The 25,380-nt window shown below is 45.9% G+C and overlaps 1 protein-coding gene across 1 annotated transcript in view; it reads right to left on the minus strand.

The window, feature by feature from the left end:
* The window catches only part of NECTIN2 (nectin cell adhesion molecule 2), a 155,859-nt gene that overhangs the window by 13,748 nt on the left and 116,731 nt on the right, over positions 1-25,380 (minus strand). The window contains exon 6 of the mRNA XM_082273895.1: positions 6,896-7,040. Coding sequence (XP_082130021.1) covers positions 6,896-7,040 — 145 coding nt within the window. The remainder of the gene's footprint in view (positions 1-6,895; positions 7,041-25,380) is intronic.

Consider the following 25,380-nt stretch of genomic DNA (forward strand, 5'->3'; position numbering starts at 1 on the left):
CCCTCCTCTCCCACAGTGGGTCTCCAAATCAATACAGTCCATGTTATCCCAGCTTGCAGCGTTTGGATTCATTGAATGAGTTTACCAAAAATGTAAATATTGCAGATGTAAATACAGCCATAATGCTACATAACTAAGCTCCATTTCATGCTGACTAAACGAAATTATTATTGTATCCTAAACAGAAAACTATCTTTAAACTTACCGTATTTTCCGGCATATAAGACGACCCCCCTAATTTTCATCTACCGGTAATACTTATACTTAGGTTACCTTGGAGATATTTTACTCGGCGTATAAAACGACCCCCCATTTTTGGGGGATTTTTTTGAGGTTCAAAAGTAGTCTTATACGCCAGAAAATACAGTATTTTTCCTACAAAAGCATTTTTTTAAAATAAATGTGATAAAAAAAAAAAAAAATCAGAATTAAAAAAAAAAAAATCAGATTTTTTACATTTTTTTGTTTAACCACTTCCCACCCGTCATATAGCAAAATGACAGCCGCAAAGTGGTTGCACTATTCTGACTAGGCGTCATATGACATCCAGCAGGATGGGGCGCGCAGAGCGGCGATTGGTGGTGCGGTGTGTCACTCTGACTCACCGCATCTCCGATTCCGGTAAAGAGCCTATGATGTAGGCTCTTTACCATGTGACCAGGTGTGCCCAATCACAGCTGGTCACATAGTAAATAGGAAGTGCCATTGATCGGCTTTCCTCAGTTCGCGCCTGAGAGGCGTGAGTACAGGAGATCCGATCGGCAGCTCTTCTGACCTTGGGGGGGGAGGGGCCTGTACTGGTAATCAGAGCATTGATTACCAGTGCAGACCCTTGGGGGATGCCACTAGAGCCACCAGGGATGCCCACCCATGGCCACCAAGGATGCCCACCCATGGCCACCAGGGATGCAAATGAGTGCTCAGGGAGCCTGTCAGTGCCCCCTCATCAGTGCTGCCCATCACTGCCATCTATCAGTGCCACCCACCATTGCCATCTATCAGTGCTGCCCACCAGTGCCCATCATTGCCACCCCGTCAGTGCAGGAAAAAACGTATTTACAAAATTTTATAACATATACAAAAAAAACTTTTTTTTTTTTTTTCAAATTTTTTGGTCTTATTTAACAAAAAAGAAAAAACTTTGCGGTGATCAAATACCACCAAAAGAAAGCTCTATTTGTGGGGAAAAATGACATAAATTTGGTTTAGGTACAGTGTAGCATGACTGCGCAATTGTGATTCAAAAGGCAACAGTGCTAAAAGCTGGAAATTGGCCTGGGCAGGAAGGGGGTGAAAGTGCCCTGTATTGAAGTGGTTAAAAATCATTGATTTTTATCCACCTTAAGGCCCCTTTCACACAGGCGGACCGTTCAGATCCACCTGTTTATTTTTTTGGCGGATCTGTACGGTCCCCCCATGCATCCCTATGGGGCATCGGATGTTAGCAGAGACATGTCCGCTGACATCCGATCCCATCCGTCAAATCTGGACGGATGGAAACCCTATTTTCCATGCGTCCAGCGGATCAGATGAGAACGGACCGACGGTTCGTTCCCATCCGATTCCCCCATTGAGGTGCATGGGGAACTGACAGCTGTGTCTCCGCACACAGCGCAGAGAACAGCTGTCATCCTCCTGCTCAGCGGGGGATCGGTGGATCGATCCCCGGCTGAGAAAAGCGGAGTCCGTTTGACGGACTATATGCGTGAAAGAGCCCTAAGAGTAACTGATCTGCATAAGGCTGGAAAGGGATACAAAGCAATCTCAAAGTGTTTAGGCCCCTCCATCACTGCAGAAAACCAGTTAATTCCAAGAGGTGCACATACTTTTTCTTGTCACTGTATACAGTATATACTGGATTTAAAATAAAAGGATTAACAAAAATATCAAACTAAGACAGAAGGATACATGAAAACTGGCAGGAATAAAAGAGACAGGAAAGAGATGAATTCCCATTAATGTAATGTCTATACATTTTCTGCTCTCTGCCAATCACATAATGCACAGTGACGGTATAGGTGACAACGTGCCACCACCTGTCACTCCATCAATGTATAGCGGGATAATTCCCTTAGTAAGACTTCAGCATGAATATTTCTGTAGGATGAAGTCAGCCCAGGGACAGCTGTTCACTGACGACCTCGGCGATGGAATAGCAACTCCTCTATCTCTGTCTTATTAAGGTGGAATCAGCACCGGGGTCATCACATCATCTGCGACCCAATACTCTTTATGTGCCATTACATCAATATGGCTGATGAGACACTCGTCCTTCCTGGGAATGAATCGCTTTCCTCCCTGCAGCCCTCAAATTACAATTACCAGTAATCAGTCTCCATCAATTCTAGGGTTGTAAAAGGGAAAAGTAGACAGAAGGTACAACCCTGAGCAGCCATCAGTCCTAGTGAAAATCGCAGTTTATTTTTATATTGGGTTTCGTAAGATTTATTTTAAGATTTAAAGCGGATATTTTATATAATGTTATATAAATATATATTTTTATGTACTGTATTTTTTCTTTTTTTATATTTTTATGTATATATTATTTATTATTATTATACAGGCTTTGTATAGTGCCAACCGTTTACGCAGCACTTTACAATATAAAGGGGGGGGGGGGGACAGTATGATTACAATACAGTTCACTACAAAGAAATAGGAGGGCCCTGCTTGTGGAGCTTACAATCTAAAGGCTTATTATTCATATTATTTTAATGTTTATTTATATATATATATGCGGAGGATGGTCTATGTGGACAGCTTCACCCCGGATGCAGTGGTGTATCATCCACGTGTGCAGGGTGTTGACTGCACACGGGCCCCCAAGGGGGGCCACTGTGACCCACCCTGCACCCATGAATGATCTCCTGGTTCACAGCCGATGCGGCAGGAGGGACAGCTGTGAGCTCCGGTCCCCCGACATGGCTTTTCAGCTGACAGACGCTTCTCCTCCTCTCCCTCCTGTGGCTGTCAGCTGAAAAGCCATGCCGGGGGACCGGTGCTCACAGCTGACCCTCCCGCCGCACCAATCCCCAGCTGTTCCCTCCTTCTCCGGCCCTTCCTTGTGTCCTTCTCTTCCTCCTCTGCCCCCCGTGCTCCTCCGCCCCCCTCCGTGTCCTTCTCTTCCTCCTCTGCCCCCCGTGCTCCTCCGCCCCCCTCCGTGTCCTTCTCTTCCTCCTCTGCCCCCCGTGCTCCTCCGCCCCCCTCCGTGTCCTTCTCTTCCTCCTCTGCCCCCCGTGCTCCTCCGCCCCCCTCCGTGTCCTTCTCTTCCTCCTCTGCCCCCCGTGCTCCTCCGCCTCCCTCCATGTCCTCCTCCTTCTCCTCTCCCCTGCAGCCGGCTTCCCTCCTCTTCCCCCAGCTGGGGGGGATCTGTCAGGATGGAGAACGGAGGAAGGGGGCCGGTAAACATGTCATTTACCGGCCCCTTCCTTTTCTTAATTTGACACAGTGAGAGATCGCTACCGATCGCTCCTGTGCCCTGTGTTAACTGAGCAGAGTAAACTGTGTTATAATTTTATGAATGAACAGGAACCTCTGTCTCCTGTCCATTTATCATCAGTGCTAAGGCTGCGGAGAAAGAAACTGGGGAGTCTCTGTCCTCAATCCCTTTCTCTGTCTCAAAGTGAAGTTGTCAGGGATCTGTTTAGACCCCCTAATATCTCACCAGAGCCCAACAGGGCTGATAAAAAAAAAAAAAAAAAAATCAACAGATATTAAAAAAATAAAATTGTAAAAAAATATAAAACTACTGACACCATCCACCCCCCGACCTACCAACACTAACCCTTTCCCCCAAAAAGCATTGTGGAAAAAAATGAAAAACAAATTAAAGTGATTGTAAAGGCTTTTTTTTTTTTTCTTCAAAATAACAAACATATCATACTTACCTGCTCTGTAGAGCTTTGCACAAAGCAGCCCCGATCCTCCTCTTCTGGGGTGCTCCATCGGCACTCCTGGCCCCCCCTCCTTATCGGGTGTCCCCATGGAGAGCTGCTTTCCATGGGGACACCCATACAGGTGTGCTCATGAGTCCCGCTGCTGCGTCAATTGATACACATGGCGGGACTAAGCCCCGCCCCCCCTCACGTGTCACTGGATTTGTTTGATAACAGCAGGAGCCAATGCTATCAATCTATCCAATGAGGACCCGAGACAGTGGCTGAAGCTGCTGGGCTCGTGCTCATCGCTGGAACGATCGGGTTCGGGTAAGAATAAGGGGGCGGGGGGGATGGGTCTGGGGGGCAGCTGGACCACCAAAGGTGAAAACCTTGAGAATTTACAACTCCTTTAACCACTTAAGGACCAGAAGGTTTTTACCCCCTTAGATCATTTACCTCCTTAGGCCTAGGCCATTTTTTGCGATTTGGCACTGTGTTGCTTTAACTGACAATTGCACGGTCGTGCAACGCTGTACCCAAATAACTTGATGTCCATTTTTCCCCACAAATAGAGTAATACAAATAGAGTAATACCAGGGGCGTAACTACAGGGGTTGCAGGGGTTGCAATCGCTACCGGGCCCCATGCTCCAGGGGGCCCGGTAGCAAACCAGTGGGTGAACTTCTAGGATCTCAAAGGTCACACTTGCGACCGGGCCCTGGCATTTCACCACTGTGGGGAGGCCCCAAGATTGCAGGAAGGGGGCCCACTGCAGAACTTGTGAAAGGATCCTGATGCGGGACCATAATAAAAGGCCATGCAATGAGATTAAAGAGCCCCAGGATTAGTGGGAAGAGCCCCAGGCTTGAAGGGAAGGGCCCCGGCCAGGGGTCTGGGGGGCCCTTCATGATTTCTTGCATCGGGGCCCTGAAGGTTCTAGTTACGCCTCTGAGTAATACAGTAATCAGTACTGCACTTAGGAGCGCAAAACACACAGGGCTCAGGAAAGTGTACTCTGCAGTCATGAGGTGTGTGTATCACACAGGGCACAGAAAAAAAAAATCAGCACAACGGACAGTACTTGCATATCTCCCCAAATGTAACCATCTATTGCTCACCTCTGTGCCCCCTATTCAAACCTCATCTCTGAAATCCTTGGTCACAGCTCACCTATGCTTCCAATCCACAGCTCACCTCTTCTTTCCCCTGTCCGCAGCTCACCTATGCTTCCAATCCACAGCTCACCTCTTCTTTCCCCTGTCGGCAGCTTACCTCCTCTTTCCCCTGTCGGCAGCTTACCTCCTCTTTCCCCTGTCCGCAGCTCACCTCCTCTTTCCCCTGTCCACAGCTCACCTCCTCTTTCCCCTGTCCGCAGCTCACCTCCTCTTTCCCCTGTCCGCAGCTCACCTCCTCTTTCCCCTGTCCGCGGCTCACCTCCTCTTTCCCCTGTCCGCGGCTCACCTCCTCTTTCCTCTGTCCGCAGCTCACCTCTTCTTTCCCCTGTCCGCAGCTCACCTCCTCTTTTCCCCTGTCCGCAGCTTACCTCCTCTTTCCCCTGTCCGCAGCTCACCTCTTCTTTTCCCCGTTGGCAGCTTACTAATTCTCCCCTCCCTATTCGCAGCTCACCACTTCTACCCCCCCCCCCTTCTGTCCACAGCTTACCAGTTCTTCCCCCTGTCCGCAGCTACTTCTTCTCCCCCCCCCATCCGCAGCTTACCAATTCTTCCACCTGTCCGCAGCTTAGCACTTCAACCACCCTCCCCCTGTCCTCAGCTCACCACTTGTCCCCCCCATCCATAACTTACCACTTGCCCCCCCCCCATCCGCAGTATCCCTCTTCTTCCCCCATCCCTCCTCAATTCTGAACCCCTGTCCTCAGTTCACCTTAGCTACCTCCACAACTCACCTTTGTACCCCCTGTCAACAACTCAACTCTGCACCCCCTCATCTATAGCTTACACCTCCAGTCCACAACTACAGCTTGTCTCTACCCTCCCTTCCACATTTCACTTCTGCACCCCCATCTACAGATTACCCCGATCCACAGCTCTCATCTCTTTAACCCTCCAACGTTCACCTCTTCACCCTCGGTCACCTCTAAACAACCTATCAACCCCCCTTTCCAGCTCTTGCCCATCTACCACCTGCCCCACCGCCACACTACTCAGCTCTTGCTTTGCACAACCTCTTCCCCTTTCCAGCTATCACAACTTTAGCCCCCTCTTCACAAATTTCCCCCACTGATGTTCATAGCTGTCACCTCCCCCACAGCTGCCTTCTCTGCACACTACCACTCACCTCCCTTCTCCATTTTCCGTCAAAGTTTTCACTCACCTCCTCTCAATAGCTTGTGGTGCAGCTGTCAATGGTCCATTAAGAGCACGTGGGCCTTTTTCCAACACATTGCAGTCCCGGCCCATCAGACATGTGTTACATAGAGCCAAATTTTAAACCACTTCACTCGGCCCTGAGCTAAACAGATTTGACAGGTGAGGTAGGGCGGGACGAGAGCCGCAGGGCGGGACGAGAGCCGCAGGGCGGGACAAAAGCAGCAGGGTAGGACGGGGCTGGGTGGGACAAAAGCTGCAGGGCAGGGCTGAGTGAGACGGGAGCTGCGGGGCGGGATGGGAGCTGTGGCTCCCGAAGCTCCAGAGAAACAAAAACGAATGCAGCAGTCGACTGACACATGCACTGCTTTACACATGTCCTGAGAGCCTGGCAATAGGACACAGAAGCCGGTTGAGGAAAACTTCCTCCACCGCCTTCTGTGTTCAGTGACAGGATGAGAGGACAGGGCTGCCAGAGGTGGCAGAACGCCGTTCCGCCACGTTCTGGCAGAAAAAAAGACCTGCAAGCATATTTCGAATTGAGCTCGCAATCCAAGGTTTTACTGTATACGACAAATATATATATATATATATATATATATATATATATATAAAGAATGATATATTTCTGAATATAATATCTAGGACATTTACAGTAGATCTGTGTAATGAAGATATTTTTATACTCACTCCTCCTCATCTTTGGCAGTCTGATTTTTTTTCTGCTGTCGGCAGATCAGGATCACGGTCGCCACCACAGCTATGCCCACAATAGCGGCAATGATTCCTCCAATGATACCGCCGGTGGCTCCGGCTCCGGTGGTGTTTGGCTTTTCTGCAAGGAAAGAGATAAGGGGAATAGTGATCGGAAATGTCCAAGCAATGTAAAATCCTTCTTCTGTAGTGAGAGCGTTCTTGTATCGTATTACATTGTGGCTGTTACAAGGTATCAATTTTGATTACATTAAGGCTAAGCTTAATCTTACGGCAGAACTTGCTGCCCCTCTAAATGGCGATCCACGGTGGTTCACTTTTCAGAGACATTTCCCAGCCAGTGAAGAGGCAATATGTTGTTTCCTGTTGCCCGTTTTAAAGACTAACTTCTTTCCACACAATTTACATTGCTGGCCCGAACAAACTAGGTTTCTCACTAACCCGTGAGGCCGCTGGATGTTCGGTATAAACTGTAAACCTACATTGTGTTCCGGGTGCAAGCCGAGGCTTCTAGTCTCATACCCAGAACACAGAAGAGTCTACGGCAGCGGCGCTCAGCCACTCAAAGCAAGCTATGTGTTCAAGCAAAAAAATACAAAGCTTCCTCTGTATGGGTGAGTCTTTTTTCGCTTTCACTTACAATTTGTTTTTCCACTTTCTTGTTGAGTGAGGCACTGGTGATGTAACATCCTGGGAAGGCTGCATCACCAGTGCCTTCTCAGAAAATCTCGCCTACAAATTGCGAGATATAAGATCTCGAGGAGGAAAGGTTTTTTTCCTGCCATCAGATGGTGTGCACTGTCATATCTTGTTCACAAGGACATACTATAGCAGTGATGGAGAACCTTGGCACTAGTTTTGGAACTACATTTCCCATGATGCTCAACCACACTGCAGAGTGCATGAACATCATGAGAAATAGAGTTACAAAACATCTGGGGTGCCAAGGTTCGCCATCATTGTACTATAGCATACGCCCATGCAGAGGATGTGTTTGCCCGCATGGGGATGCACAAAGGTGTTTAGAGCACCCCTGTGGAGGCATTGCCATTCACATTGGGATGCAGCATCTACATGGGCACATCTGACAGCTGTGTAGGAGCAGATGCATGGCCCCAGAAGCACACTGTCAGCTATCAGGCCATTGCACCCACACGCGCTATAGTACACCTGCGCAAATGAGGCCTCACAGTTTTGGGAAGTAAAGGGCGGCACAGTGGTGTAGTGGTTAGCACTTTCACCTAGCAGCAAGAGGGTCACTGGTTCGAATCCCAACCACGACACCTGCCTGGAGTTTGCATGTTCTCCCTGTGCCTGCGTGGGTTTCCTCCGGGTACTCCGGTTTCCTCCCACACTCCAAAGACATGCTGGTAGGTTAATTGGATCCTGTATAAAAAAAATTGGCCATACGATGTATGTATAAATGTGAGTTAGGGACCTTAGATTGTAAGCTCCTTGAGGGCAGGGACTGATGTGAATGTACAATGTATATGTAAAGCGCTGCGTAAATTGACAGCGCTATACAAGTACCTGAAATAAATAAAATAATAAAATAAAGGGAGATGGATTAATCTGCCCTTAGTGAAAATGACCGCTTTTAGGCCCTGTTCACAATTGAGCTACGTGCATTTGGACTACCATTAAGAAATAATTGCACTGCAAGCACGTCATGCGTTTTAGCCTGCATTTCTGCTACGCCCAGGTGATGGGGCCTAAGAAGAATGGGGAGGAAATAAAAAATAAAGTATGCATAGAATAAAAAGCCTGCAATTATCTGTTTGTAGATTATTACTGAACACTTCTAAGCCCCAGTTCACACCAGTGTGGCTTTGAAATCCTGCTACTTCAGAGCGATTTCAAATCTACACATCTGAAGGTTTGCCCTGCCGATTTCATTGCGACTTGCTACTTCATTTAACAGAAGTCTATGCAAGTTGCAATGTAATTGGTAAAAAGCAGCTCAAGAACCTTTTTCATAATCGCTGCAACATGAGTTGCAACGATTATGAACGGTTTTATTGCCAGCAATGGAGCGCGACTTGTCGTGCGATATGGAACTGTCAAATCACATGACAAGTCGCAATGGTGTAAACGGGGGTTCCTTTATTATAACATTTAGGAGGTTAGGTTCTTCGTTAAGCTGTGCATAGAGTTGGTTGCTCAGTCCGTAAGAGACAGAAAAGAATCATTTGGTTCCCCCATCCATGCTAACAGTGCGCATTGAGTGATCTCCATCATGTTCAGACACCCGCATCAAATAAGATGCAGTCACTTTAAAGCCAATAATTTTCCATTTGGCTCAGTCAATTTTTAAATTGATGTTTGTTGCACTGGCTGGTTCTTTCAAGGCCAAATACTTTACTCCATAAAGTGGAATTAGAATCTATAATGGATCCATAATGGATTTTATTTTCCCTTTTATGGAGTAAAGTAGATTTGTAAATTCAGCATGTTTCTATTAATGCTTTGGTATTTATATTAACCCCTTCCTGCTCACTTTGGCATTCCTTTTAGGCCCTTTTCGCACTTCTACGACCCGAAAGTCACGCAACTTTGACACGACTTAAAGCGATGCCCGTGTAATCTTTAAGTCTATGGACCTCGGCGCGTCAAAGTCGGACCAAAGTAGTACAGGGACTACCTTGAAGTCACACAGATATGAATGGTACTCATTGGAAATCATGGGGTACGACTTGTCATGAGACTTTGCAGTCCCAAGTCGCAGGACAGGTGGCACAAGTGTGAAAAAGGGGCCTACACAGTTCTGAACGCCGGGTGCAGGGAAGGATTGGCAATCATGTGACTACGAAAACCATCAATATTACCATCGCACATGTTCCTGGTGTAGCATACCCCCATAGGGACTGTTGAATAACCACTCTGCGGGTCCCCCTGGTTACCAACAAATGACTATAGGCAGATGCAATTCTTACATTCCTCTTGGCTCTTCACTTCATTAAACAGTCCAGGGGAGTTTGGTTGTTTTTGTTGTTTATTTTGTGATGGGGATAGGAGGAGAAGGAAATAGTGGGGTACTCCAATTCAACTATTCACAATATTTGAGGACATCTACTTCACTTGTAGGTATGGAACAGTCAGGCTGTTAATGCATCCTGCCACTTTGGATGAATGGGATTAGGTCTCTTGCTTTCTCTCAAAATGACTTGATGGACAATATATTCTCTTATCTTAAGGATACTCTCCCCAGCATCCTCTTTCTGCTGACACCGGTCCATTGACCATCCTGTGAGCAGAGGTGGCCCCCCTCAGGTCAGGCCCCTTGACATGAGTCCCTGTACTCACGATACTTCAACCACAGGGTCTCCAGTGTCTCCCCTCTCAGTCAGCTTCCCTGGACCTCTGGGTTCAGCTCCTCTCAACCGCTCCTCTGGCCCTCAGGACGACCTCCTGCGACCGCATGGCACCTCTACAGAGAAGGAGGCAGCTGCCCCCTCCCTCTGGGACTCCGCTCTCTAACGAAAGACCCTGAGCATGTGTACTCCTTTTATACAGTATCCCAGCATGCACTGAGGCAGCCTGCCCTCTGCCAATCATCAGGACTGTATCAAAAGCCTATGCACCCATTCGTCAGGTTTCCTCTCACTGTCCAACATGCCTCCCTATTGGACCCGCATGAAAAACTCTCTAGACTGAATGAATTGCATACTGAGCACAATGAGCAGACCTCACTAACAGATCCTGCTCCCTGGTAGGCAGAGAGCAATATAGATTTACCTGCAGCCCTTCTGGTAAGCAGACAGAGCTCAAAACTATACTCTCTCACTAGCACCTACCTAGGAGGGTGCTACACTGGAAAAGGCTAGGATATTGGGTGCGGCAGCAACCACCAGCCAAAAACTGGATTGGAGTCATGCAGGACCCCTTCATAAGGCATGTCTAAAGAAGGGGTCCTGCATGACTCCGAAATGTTTCACTTTCTGTTTTTTTTTGATGTAATCAAAATAGGACATGTTTGGTTTTCAGCTTGGATACTCTTTAAAGGCTCGTTCAAACATGAGGTTCATGGACAGTACAATCCTTCAAATTACCGGCTACCTAGCCGCTAAAACCTTTAGCTGCAGGGGCAGCAGCTGGTGGTATGTACATGCCACGGGCACGAGGCTTTGGCTTGTGGTCGGATTTATACCCCCTATGGCGCTGCTGCCCACTGATTAAAACACATCCAAGTGAATGGGGGCTACTTTGCAAGTGGCCCGCAACCGCATGCAGCACTGGTACAAGATGCAAGGGGTTAAAACAGGTGGTGAGGAGGCAATACAAAGCCTCCTCCCCTATCAAACACCTCTAAAAACCAATCTTATTTCGGATCGCTTTTCAGAGCAGTGGCAGTATCTGCTGCACATATGAATGAGCTCTAGGGACAGGGTCCTACCTCATGCAGTTCTGAGTATTTTTTTTTTTTTCTGCTTAAAAAACACATGGATAGTAGGTTACATGGATTTTAACAGCAAACTTCACAACATTGCAGTGCTTTCCAGTATAGTCAACAAAAGTACAACTGGCTGCAAGAAATCCGGAATGCGGAAAAACAAATTGAAAACGCACTAAAAACGCACTGCAGCATACATATCCTCAACTGAGATAAAGAAAAAAAAAAAAAGGGGGGGGGGGGGAAGAAGAGCACTGGAATGCAAAAACTACACATTAGATGTGCTGGGGTGAGTGCATTCCCAACACATAGCAACCAAAAAATTATGGTTCCCTACGAATGCAGTTCACACCAGCGCTCTGCGTTGCATTTGCCCAGCGCAGAAAAATAAGTACAGCATGCACTTCTTTTTAGGCAACGCATTCAAATGCATGCTAAGGTGTATAACAGCAAAAGGCAGCAAAAAAAAAAAAAAACACAACACATGTAAAATGCAGGCCAACACATAACACAAACGCAATGCGCCACAATGCATTGCGGTGTGAATGAGCACTAATACAGTTGAACCGTGGCAGTCAAAAATGTGGAATAGTTGGCCTTGTAGTACAAATGTTTGTATTCAGAGTCTCCAATTTATGCCATTTTTATTACATTTTTTTTTTACATTTTATTTTTAGATTTTTTAATAATTGTTTTACTTCTATCTTGAAATTATTCACTCTAACGATCTGCTAATGTGTCAACCAATTAAAGGGTTGGCACTTTCCGAAGTCTGCATTCTATTGACTGTTGCATATCCTCCAATCACTGTCACTAAATGAGTCCTTGCATGTGTCCCCTTCTGTCTCCTCTCCCCCCATGGGCCGTCCCTCTGTTTATTTGTTCTGCACTCACATGGAACAGGTCCAGAGAGCAGATCTGGAAAAATAAACAAACACTTTGCCAATGTATGACTTGTAGGCCGTCCCCCAAGAATCCAAATAACCAGAGAGGACAGGAAAAATAAACAATGCATTCAGTGAAAGCTGCAGAGGGTCAGCTTGGGTCAGCTTTGGTCACTGCTGTTATCTGACCAATTTCACGGGAAGAAGCAAACAGTACAGCTGCCTATACACTAAATTCCTACAAAAATTGATACAAAACTTTTCAGTACATTCGAATGTTCCTGGAAAGTAGTTCAAAATTATGTTCGCCTTTAACATTCAAGTTTGGAATGAATGTAATTTTCCTAAAGAAAAGCCACATATGCCGTTACGGCTCATTCACACTAGCAGTTAAGCAGTGGTGTATTTTAGTTTTGTGCTGCCCTAGGCAAGACTAAAATTGGGCACCCCCTTTCCCCTCCTATGTAAATGTGTCCAACTCCTTCCTTTTTTGATGGAAGTGACTCCCTCCAAATTCGAAGGACTACAAGTTCCAGCATGAACCCCTGAGATCTCATGAGAGGGGGGTGGGTTAGGGAGGGAGAGTGAGGGGATGAGAGAGAGAGGATGAGAGAGAGAGAGAGGGGGCTGAGAAAGAGAGGGGGGGTGAGAGAGAGAGAGGGGGGGGGGTGAGAGAGTGAGAGAGAGAGAGAGAGGGTGAGAGAGAGGGGGGGTGAGCGAGAGAGAGAGAGAGAGGGGGGAGAGAGAGAGGGGAGAGAGAGATGGAGGGGGGAGAGAGAGAGAGATGGAGGGGAGAGAGAGAGAGATGGAGGGGAGAGAGAGAGAGATGGAGGGGAGAGAGAGAGAGATGGAGGGGAGAGAGAGAGAGGGGGGGAGAGAGAGAGGGGGGGGGGGGAGAGAGAGGGGGGGGAGAGAGAGAGGGGGGGGGAGAGAGGGAGGGGGGAGAGGGGGGAGAGAGAGGGGGGAGAGAGGGGGGGAGAGAGAGGGGAAGAGAGAGAGGGGGGAGAGAGAGGGGGGAGAGAGCGAGAGGAGGGGGGAGAGAGAGGGGGATGTGAGGGAGAGAGGGGGGGATGAGAGAGTGGAGAATGAGAGAGAGAGAGAAAGATAAATAGGGTGACAGAGGGAGAGAGAGGGGGTGTGTGAGCAAGAGAGAGAGAGGGTAGGTGAGAAAGAGAGGGAGGGTGAGAGAGGCAGCTCTAGCAACTAGTGGCCAATAGAGTCTAAGGTGGAGGGAGGCTTTTTTGACGCCCCCCTGCAAAGTGCCGCCCTAGGCCTGGGCTTTGTTGGCCTAGGCCAAAATTTAGCACTGCAGTTGAGGGGCAGAAAAACCCCGCCAATCAGACGCATTTTTACTGCCTGCCAACAGTTTCCCCTTAGGCTGCAGTGGCAGCAACCAGGGGTGTACATATGCCAAGGTCACAATGCTTTGGTTCCTGCGTAGCTCCTGTTCAAGGGTCTGCAAGTGCCGCCAACCACATGCAATGCATGCGGCGATCAAGGGTTAAAGCAGGTGGTGGGGAGGCAGTACAACTCCTCCTCATTGCCTGTCAAATGCTCAAATGTGGATCGCTCTACAGAGACTGTTGGAATACATAGTTCATGTATTTTTGTCCAACAACTACAGACATATTCTTCAGCCAGTAGATGGCAAAGTTTATAAATTTGTAGCTGCTCTATGGTAGACTCTATGTCTTTTCTCTATAATAAAGTTTCCTGTCTGCAGTTAAAGCGGTAGTAAAGTCCATTTTGTGGTTTATACCTACAGATAAGCCTAATAAGTCTTACCTAAACTGTAGGTAAAATGAATATCTCCTAAACCAGCACTGTTTACTAGATATTCACCCTGGATGCAGTCGGTGATGTCATCAGTGCATGTGCTGGTCTTCCTTCCGGGTTCGCAGGCTTTAGCGGTGTGAGTGACCAAACTCGCGATAACATCACTCAGCACAGTTCTCTGAAGGTCTGGCACGCTATGGCCAACCTTCAGAGAACTGTGCTGGAACCAAAGGGCTCCGGCACGCATGGGCAGGAGTGACGTTATCGCGAGTTTGGTCACTCACACCGCTGAAGCCTGCGAACCTGGAAGGAAGACCAGGGAAAGATGGAAGTTCTGTCAGCAGTGACAGCACACTGCTGGAGGGCTTCATTCTAAGGTTAGTATTTTATAATGTGCTAGCCCAAATCATTTGGTTAAGGGGGGATTATGGTGTGGGATTGTTTTTCTGGGGTTGGGCTAAGCCCCTTAGTTCCAGTGAAGGGAACTCTTAAGGTGTCAGCAAACCAAGACATTTTGGACAATGTCATCCTCCCAACTTTGTGGGAACAGTTTGGGGATGGCCCCTTCCTGTTCCAACATGACTGCAAACCAGTGCACAAAGATAGGTCCATAAAGACATGGATGAGCAAGTTTGGGGTGGAGGAACTTGACTGGACGGCACAGAGTCCTGACCTCAACCCGAGGGTGAATTAGAGCGGAGACTGTGCTTCTGAAAGAATGGTCAAACATTCCCATAGACACACTCCTAAACCTCGTGGACAGCCTTCCCAGAAGAGTTGAAGCTGTTATAGCTGCAAAGGGTGGGCCAACGCAATATTGAACCCTACAGATTAAGAATGGGATGCCATTAAAGTTTATGAGGGTGTAAAGGCAGGGATCCCAATACTTTTGGCAATGGACACCCCCTATCCTTGGGGTTGAGGAAGAAGTTTATAAGGAGCCTGTTAGGACAAGTTGAACCTCAATACAAAATTCATGAATGTAGCTGCGCATTCAGTGAGCGAACAGACTGCTGCATTGCTTCTGAATGCAGCAGCACTATGAGCTACAGGTTTGTACAACCAACTGATTAGCCATGGTCAATTTGTGTGTAGCCAGATAGGCTTTCACTAGAATTTTGTAATAACACATATCCCGTAAGAAAAAAATATATCCCATAAGAAAAGAAAAAAATAATCAAATTTCTTCATAAATTTAGGTCAATATGTATTCTGCTACATATTTTTGGTAAAAAAAAAAAATACCAATAAGCGTATATTGATTGGTTTGCACAAAAGTTATAGCATTTACAAACTAAGGGATTTGAAATTTTTACATTTTTTTTTTTACTAGCAATGGCAGCGGTCAGCAACTTTTAGCGACTGATATTGCGGCAGACAAATTGGACACAAACTGACACTTTTTTGGGTGCCAGTGACACTAATACAGTGATCAGTGCTAAAAATATGCACTGTCACTCTACTAATGACACTGGCTGGAAAGGGGTTAACATCAGGGGTGATCAAGGGTTTAACTGTGTGACTAGCTGGTGTTTTTAGTAGTGGGGGGGGGGGGTGGGGTTCTTTGCAGGAACACAGGATCAATGCCTTCTTACTGACTGAACGGCGATTTGCCTTGTTTACATAGGCAGATCACCGTTCTGCCTGTGTCCTGTGGGTGCCGGTGGACATCAGGTTTGCAGGACCTGCTGACCAGCTCCCTATGTGTAGAATCACAGTGGGAGCGAGCCTCCGGCGGCACTCACTCACACCCGCTACCCAAAAATGCATATATATATATATATATATATATATATATATATATATATATATATATACACACACACACACACTGCACACAGTGTCCGCCCTGTAGCAGCGGTTGGCAAGTGGTTAAGGAAAAAGCTCCAAAAGGCTGTCATGTTTATCCTTCCTTGACAAACCTGACACTTCTCTGATTGCATTCTTGTTCTGGGTCAGCGACTCCCTAAATGGTGTATGGAAGATGAATGTCGGCCCTGAAGCTTATTCCTCGGGTGATGGCAGCTTCCATATTTCTACCCTGAAAAGTTCCATGTGAAGACATTGCCAAAATATTACTGTACCCCAAAATGTAGCTGGCTTGGCTTGGGGGTTTCCTGCTCACTGAGCAAATACCCTGTGTGCATGGTGCCAGTTACTCTCTGTATGCCAAAAGAGAAAAGTCAGCAGCTATAAAGACTGTAGCTGTCCAGGGATCCAGCGCTGTCCTCAGCCAAGCCAGTTTTTTGCCAGTCTTCGGGTCCATGGCAACTTAACTTCAGGCAGCTAGCTGTGGCCCCTTGTGGCTTCCCAGCCAGCTGCCCACTGTGCATGCGTGAGCCGTGTTGCTGCACTTTGTGGATGGCCCTACAACCTTCTGGGACCTGTGACGTGTCTGCTCGGATCACCAAGGTGATCTGAGCAGAAGTGAACGTGGGTATCTGTCAAAATTAGGTACCCTCCCCCCCACCAAAACAAATGTTCCAAATAGGGTTTTGAGAAAGAGTGGGACTTCCCCTTTTGGGTAAAGTTCCAATTTAAATTTTGTATTATTATCGGTCTCCAATTAAGAGCAAGAGAAGGAAAGAGCTGGAAAGAAAGAGAAGAGGGAAATCAAGAGAGAAAAAAGGGAGACATGGAGATGAAAGGGAAGTGGAAAAAAAAAAGAAGAAATAAGAGGGATCTGCATTGTATTACCATTGAGACGCAGGCAGCACACATCTGTCATTGACAGATTTACAGTGACAGCTCTGGATAGTCTTTGCCCTTTCTGAAGCCATCTGGTCACACAAATCTCTTTTATATTGTTAGAGGAACTTAACTTTAACACACATTTCTGAGTGCTGGTAGGATCTCTTTACCTTCACATAATGGTCATATTATTGATCATAATCCATACTGGATAAAGAGGGAGGATAACAATTACCTAACCAAGCCCAGCATAGTTTTACTACAATAAAATCATATTGTAACAAAGATACGGGGCTTAACTGGAGAATAAAATGTTACATAGTTAGGTTGAAAAAAAGACACAAATCCATCTAGTTCAACCAATAGAAAAAATCAATCAATAGAAGATACCATATACGCAATTCTATACCCACATTTGATTCAGAGGAAGGCAATATATTGTATAAAACATGGTCCAATTTGCTCCAGTGGAAGAAAAATCATTCCTAATCCCCCAGGATGCAATCTGATATTCCCTGGATCAACGATCAGTATTAGGCCTCAAGAGCACAGGACGTTTTTTTAACTCTCCTAGAAGCCTTCCTCCTAGCAGCAGCGTTTTTGCAGAAAGCCTTTGGGAGTGTTTACAGGTGTCAAGCCCTTGGCTTTTTATTCATTTCATTGGCCAAAATATGAATTGATTCTGGCCATTGAAATAAATAATGCTTTAGGCTTCATTCACATGTCAGCGTAGCGATCGCAGGCAGAATCACCGCGATTCTGCCCGCGATCCGGAAATCATTGCAAATCGCGGGATGCCTGTGCGTTGCCCGTGATTTGCAATAGCACCCCAAACGCTGTGCGATGTTGCCGCGATTTGCGGGACGCATGACGCCTAAAAAAGGTACAAGAGCTTCTTTGGGGCGTCATGCGTCCTGCAATTTTTTTTGCGCGATGTTACCGCGATTCGGCAGGCGCAAATCGCGGCAACATCGCACAGCGTTTGGGGTGCTATTGCAAATCACGGGCAACGCACAGGCGTCTCGCAATTTGCAATGATTTCCGGATCGCGGGCAGAATCGCGGTGATTCTGCCCGCGATCGCTACGCTGACATGTGAACGTAGCCCAAGCGTTACAAGTACCTAGCGTTAACACGTGTTTAATTGCGTTTACAAGCATCAAGTGTTTTTTTCTGCCCAAACTCTGCTGCTCCTGGATGCACTGGCAGTGGGTTTTCTTTCCTGCCTCTAAACATTCCGGTCACTAAACGCTGCTAAAAGTCTATATGTGCATGGACACATAGGCTAACATGTAGGGGAGTTTAGAGGCAGGAAAAAACTCCAGACGCCCCTAGGAGCAGCTGTAAAAACGTCCAGTGTGCATGAGGTCTAAATGTTAATATCCAGTTATACGTTGAGCGTTTAGTAATGTATACAGCTCTTTTTTTTTTAAAAAAAAGCTACTGAGCGGTCCAGAACAGCTCTTATATGAAGAAGCCCTTCTGTATGTTAAATCTCTTTTCCTCCAGACATAAAAAGAGTACCCCCTTGTCCTCTTTAATGATGCTTTCCACCTCGTCAAATCAGCGAATGCTTTGCATTCCATTTAGAAAATGCAAAGCATCCTCCCAATGGCGCCAGCGTCAAGCAGCTGACTTTCAATATTCACAATACATCAGGCCAGAAGCTCAGCACAGCACCTGGAAGCAAGCTGAGATCATTGGCGAAAGCGAGCTGTGTATACTTCAGTGATTTCTAGCTTTCAAGGCCATCAGCCAAGTATGGTATACACATGGATTCACTAGTCCAAGCTGGACCAATGTGACTATTCCATGCCTGGAATCCCTCTTTAAAGTGCAGCTGCGCATTTAGTACAGGTAAACCTATTTTGAAGTTCCCCTCTAGTGCTATACTCAACTGCCCCAAATCAGTTATCAGCTGTGTTGCCTTCTAGATGGGTCCATGCATGTGGTCTGCACGCTTATTCAATCCTATGGAGAATTTGTTCAAGGTACCTCAGAGCTCTTCATAAAACTTAATGCAAAAAACATGCACAGGCCTAGCTGGGGATATTTTGATCAGCAGCTGTAGAGTGCCAACATCTTGCTGGATTGAGGACAATTGAATGTAACTGCACCAAAAATTACATTTTCAACGTATACAATAGTAACTCAAATGCTGGCAAACACAAGGCTGTAAATGTGATGGGCGGTGTTCCAATATTGAGGTTTCTGATACGGCCAAGTTTTCCATAATGATTAGGAAGATGCCAATCCATCAGTCATTGAACGCAATCTAAAGACTATCAAATGGGTTGTCTCTAAAGCCCCGTACACACGTACCGTTTGTCGGCCGCAAATATTCGGCCGCCGAACGATCGGCCGATTGTCGGCTTGTTAGTATGATGCTTCCGACAGCGCATTTTCGGCCAAACAGAATCTGTCCTGCAGGCATTAAAAATTTTGTACGCCGACAACAGAACGGCCGATTGTGCGTCAGTCAGTACAGATTTCGGCCGACAATCAGCAGATTTGCAAGACTGGGCATGCTCAGAAAAGAAAAAAGACAAGGAAAGTCAACCATCACATGGCATCACTTCTGCAGTCGGCTGTTGTTGGCCGACAAAATTCTTGTGCAGTCTTTTGCAGTTTTCAACAGACACGACAGCCCTGGACAAAAGACGGCCGATCGGTACGTGTGTACGAGGCTTTAGTCAACCAGAAAGTTATTCATAAATGTTTCCAAAGAAAGTAAGGCATATAATGCCATCACAATTTATTTACATTGTTTTGCCCTGTAGGCATTCCCCCTCAAATGTTTAGTATGGTATTACACTTTTGGTAGTTAACCAATACGTTCTTTTACCAGACTTTACACAAGACCAAAAAGATGGACAACTGGAAGAAAGAAGGACAGTTTGGTTCTGAAGAGGGACAGTCCCTCCAAAGGAGAAACGGTTGGGAGCTATGCAAATGTAGCAGACAAAGTTCAACCTCTTGCACCATGAAGCCCTGACCCATATGCCAGTCAAAACAAGAGCCGTTAGATTACCACATACTGGTGTTCTCTGGGTACTAGGCAAGGGTCAAATGCCAAAACAACGCAGTGTGAACAAACCCTAAATAATTTTCATACATGAGTGGTTTCTCTTACAAGTTTCTGGGATTTTGTCAATACTGAAGCTCTTTGTTATCTGCTCTCCAACTGTGGCACTTTAAGGTAGCATAGATGACTAATTATCACACCCCTCAATACAAGTGTCCTCATACACATTCCATGAAGAGGGGTGTCTGACCAAGTCTGTTAAAATATGTAGTGCTCCATCCAGTGTAGTCCAAATCCGGTCTATTTGGTACTGCAATTATACATTATTTAGAAACACTGCACACCGATTTAACAGGAAGGTGGAAGTACCACTGACTATCTATATATGACTTTATCTAGACATTAATGGAGCAGTTAGAAGAAAATTGTGGGATCCCCTAGGGGTGGGACTTTATAGGCACATCAAAAAATTGGATAAAACCTAAATTGATCATTAAATTTGCATAAATTTTATTGACATATACAAAAAAGCACAATAATTGCAAAAGGGCTAAAAAGTTTGGCAAGCCGATATAAGAAATGCAAACGTGAACTCAACCATCCAACCCAGACAATGTCCGACGTTTCGAGGTACAACACCTCTTCTTCAGGGATTGTGCTGGAGGGTTTTGTTATGGTTGATTCGCATATGAGCATATACAGAGGTTTGCCACTTTAAAAACAAGGAGGATATTGACACCCACAGAGCGCTGTATATTTTGGGAGATGAGATGTATAAGGGTGTGAAAACCCAAGACAAAAACAAAGGAAATGGAGAGGCAGGTGGACTGTGCGTCTCAAAAGCACCTAATCACAGCTGGAGTCCAATATATTGGCAGATCAGGTGGAGGCCAATCCGCTATGACTGGATAGATTCAGCCTCAAAAGACAAGCTGTAAGGAACTTCCTTCTCCCATCGGAGGATTACCACATACTGGTGTTCTCTGGGTACTTGGCAAGGGTCAAATGCCAAAAAAACGCAGTGTGAACAAACCCTAAATAATTTTCATACATGAGTGGTTTCTCTTACAGGTTTCTGGGATTTTGTCAATACTGAAGCTCTCTTTGTTACCTGCTCTCCAACTGTGGCATAGATGACTAATTATCACACCCCTCAATACAAGTGTCCTCATATACATTCCATGAAGAGGGGTGTCTGACCAAGCCTGTTAAAATATGTAGTGCTCCATCCAGTGTAGTCCAACTCCGGTCTATTTGGTACTGCAATTATACATTATTTAGAAACACTGCACACTGATTTAACAGGAAGGTGGAAGTACCATTGACTATCGATATATGACTTTATCTAGACATTAATGGTTCAGTTAGATACAAATAGTACCTCCTACAGCACTTTTACTAATGAAAAAGCAGAAGTGATTGACACCAGGGCCAGATTAACGTAGGGGCTATTGGAGCTGCAGCTCCAGGCCCCTACCTTTATATAGGCCCCGGGTTGGCCATATTCACTGTTACGGCTCTTCTGTCACTTGTAAACACAGAAGTCTGGCTTCTATGCTCGTTTCCCCAGGCAGCTCCCTCAGAACCTCCCCACACAGCACGAAGGCCGGACAAGGAGGGACAGTTGCCGATGCATGGATGTGTTTATGGGCTTCAGAGACAGCATCCCATGTTGAATTAGGCATGCATGGCTGCACCCTTCCTCCTCTGGGTGCATGCCAAGGCACGGCCCTTAAGGCCCTTCAAAATCCTCAGCACCAAGCCCATGATGCTCTTAATCCGGCCCTGATTGACACAAATATTTGCTGATTCTTTCTGTAGCCATGGTAAGTTTGTGATACGCATGAGTGTTGGTGGGGCTATTTAGACAAAGACTGGTTCCTTCTAAAAAGATTTTGTAGGTAGGCAGTGATTATAAAACGAATTTTCTTTTGACGTGCATGTTCTTTTCCACATCGAAACGCAGCAGGTGACTCATCAATAGAAACTGCAATGATCAGCAATATGGTCCTTCCTATGGTGCAGGATGTTCTAAACTACATATTGGGATGTCTTTTCTCATATCTGAACTGGATCCTAGTCGAGCACGAAGGAATCAGTACAGCTTCTGTACTTTCCACATATAATATCACAGGGCAGTTTCTAGAGAGATCAGAAAAGGGATCTACAAAGGCTATTGTAGAGGATAGTGTCGGCTATAAAGAGTGACTCACAGCTTCTTACGTCATATGTCTGCATTGTTGGCCTCTGGAGGAAAAATGTCAGCTCATCTGCCACTGATCTGACACTCTTTTTAGCATTCAGAAATCTCCAATTTAGTCAAAGTGGAACGAACATTAAAACGTACATTTGAAATAAATCATAAGGGAACATGCCTGCATTATAAGCGAATTTTCAAGCAAAAAAAAAAAAGTACTGCTTTGCAACAATGAATAGGAATGCTGCTCAAAGTTCAATATTGCCTCTTTAGGCTCATATGACCTGATCTCTGGGTATGAGGTGTATTGTGAATGTTTGATAATTTGACAATATTTGCGACTGTAGAGAGTCTAAAGTTTTTAATACAACAGATCTTGTTGGGCAGCTATCCGCCAGAAGCCAAGCCTCTTTTTGCAACGAGGCAATATGGCTTCCCACTAGGGTTGCCACCTCATCCCTTTAAACCAGGACACACATCAATTACACAGGTTCTGTGGCTGATTAAGGTGGTAATTAAAATCACTTGGTGCCTTATGTGCATTATATCAGCCTCAGAACCTGTCCTGGATTAAAGGGATGAGGTGGCAACCCTACCTCCCACATGTGATTCTGTTAATAAATTACAAACAATACATAGACACAAGGTTTAGAACATAAGCTGATATTTTTACATGCATATCAAAATTAAATATCAATGGGACTTATGAAAGTGGCACTGGGAATTTGTTATGAATTAAAGAGATGCACCACTTGAGCTACACAAATAAGCATACTAGCTCTAGCTGGGCTGCTCACATAGAACAAGGTTCCCCTCCTCACACCGGTACTCTGCTTCACATATGGTGGGACTGCCCTCTTAGAACAACGTTCTGGAAGGAGGTCCACTCTCTTATTAAACACATTACCACCTACTCCCCTGCCTTTTCCCCGGCTCAGTACCTCCTCCACCATACGCCCATCCCACAAAAAGCATACAAGAAATCATTGACTCTCCATCTCATTAACGCAGCGAGAATGTGTGTCCCCTGTCGCTGGTTATCGCCCCATCCTCCCACGATTGCTGACTGGCTCTGCAGAGTGGGTAGGATAGCGGAGATAGAAGACCTGACTCCTCAAGCTCATGATTCCCCTGACAAGTTTTACACCACCTGGGCCACGTGGCTGCATTTCTCCCTTTCTTCCGAATATAGAAAACTACTAGGCGCGGCAGGCTAACCGGTAGCGTTCTCCCTCTTTCAATCACGGATGTGACGAATTCTTCCGTTTTTATACCCCCCCCCCCCCTCTCTCTCCCCCTCTTTTTTTTTTTCTTTCTTTCCTATTCTCTTTCTCTTCTTCTCCTCGATTTTTCCTCTCCTCCTTGCCTGCCCCTCATGTTCCTGTCTCGTAGTCACCTTCCTATCCCTTTTGTTCTACCCCCTGATTTCTCCCCCCCATCCCTTGTAAGATTGTGGACGACCTGGTAGTCCACAAGCACCTACTATTCCTCCTATTCTTCTACCCCCTCCCTGATTTCCCTCTGCTTGCTCCCTCTATCTCCGAATATGGTACTCTCGTAGCCCCCTCGAGAGCTCGTTCGGGGGTCGCGGACACAGTGTGTTCCCCTTGGGGGGTGTCTGCCCCCCCCGTTCGTATACCCAGGGGCCTTCTAAGTTTCCATCGCATGGACTGCTTCTCTCTCTAATGCGGCCAAGGGATCCCACAGTGCCTTCTGCCTTTAAGGCACACATTCCCCCCTCAGTTCGAGTCCATCTTGTTACTCAAACGCCCTCTCTATGGCTCATACTGCCTTAACTTCCTGGACTAGCTCACGTGTCTTTACTCCCTTGTACGCTTCAATAGGTTCTTTATTATTGACTGTGTGCCGCTAGTCTCATGTTATTGTTACAATTACTGAGGTTTTTTTGAACTGTATTTCGGTTTTCTCTACTTTTTGTATATGCATTCAACGTAACCCTACCTGTATGCCTATAAAAATTTTCAAAGAAAAAAAAAAAAAAAACAAGGTTCCCCTCCAATTGCTAACAAAGGAGTGACTCAAAGCAAATGAAATGCACCAGGAGCACCAATCCAAACATTAAGGAGTCCCAAAAAAAAACCTCTCATAGTTCTGTAGAGGCATCACAAAAAAAAAAAAACACAACCAACACATTTCGGGGGCCACAAGCCCCCCTCTTCATCAGGACTTCAAGAAATGCTTGTGAGCTCAGGGGGCCCTCCTAAATAGAGCAATCTGTATTCAAATGTATATTGGCTCGGTACTCCTGTTATGTTCCATATGCTTAGAAAATAATAAAACCATGGTAAGACTTTGGGGAAGTTGTCCTTAAATTATTTACTCCCACCGAGTGCAGTCAACTCAGTAACATTCAAGTTCAGCTGCCTATCTATGGATCATTTTTACTTAATTTTCACATAACATGATCCCTATCATATGCTTAAGTGCTAGAGTGCTTTAACCCACAATAACCAATAAGCAATCATATTTCTAATTGCTGCAAACATTAGAATGCCAAAGGCAATTGATTTGCACATTGTCATTTTCTGTGCGCTTAATTGAACACTTTTTTTTTTTAGGGTCTCTTTTAGGGGAAAAGCAATAATCAACCAAAAAAAAAACACATCTGCCATATGCGCCCTAGCAAAGCCATTCTCAACTAGGGTTCCTCCAGAGGTTACTAGGAGTTCCTTGAGCAGTGGCACATTTACCTTCCATTTGATGGTGCCGGCATAGTTCTAGGGTCAACCTCACAGCCAAAAGCCAACAAAGCGACACCAACAATCTTTTCAGCATTCTTCTGAATGACTGCAAATGTAAGGTGGCACCTTGCTCACTGATCATAATTTAAGGATGTCTTTCTCCCTCTCACTCCTAATGAAATAGAGTGAAAATATCTTTCACTCCCCACCAATGTTATGGACAACACCAATGTTATGAACATTCCTCCTCCAAGCGAGCACCAAGGTTATGGACATTTTTCCTTTACGGGCATTCTTCCTCTAAGTGAGCACATACAAGTTCTTGATCTTACTATTGTACCGTGAGCTGTAGATACAATTTGTAACAGAGGTTCCCCAAGGCCTGAAAATTATTTCAAGGTTTTCTTCAGTGTTAGAAAGCTAAAAGCGGAGTTCCAGCCACAGAATCGTTTTTTTTTTAATATCCCCCAAACAGTGACCCTTAGACCTCTATACATCCGCTAATCCTGTTTCATACATTGTAATAATATGTATGCAAGCATGAAATCTTACTTTATAAAAATTCTTGTGAGCGCCGCCATCTTTGTCCTGGATCACAGAGTCCGTTGTGGGGAAATTGTGGTGATTCCAGCGCGAAATCTCACGCATGCCCAGTACTATGTACTGTGGAGTACTGTGCTCCGCCTAACATCGCGTCATTTCCGGTTTGGAAATCACACGATGAGAGGAGCGGACGGCCACCTTCATCACCGCCCATTGCATCCTGGGAGCCACGAGTAAGAGCTCCCAAGACGCAT

Source organism: Pelophylax lessonae (genome assembly GCF_965119305.1).
Source record: "Pelophylax lessonae genome assembly, chromosome: 12".
Lineage (NCBI taxonomy): Eukaryota > Metazoa > Chordata > Amphibia > Anura > Ranidae > Pelophylax > Pelophylax lessonae.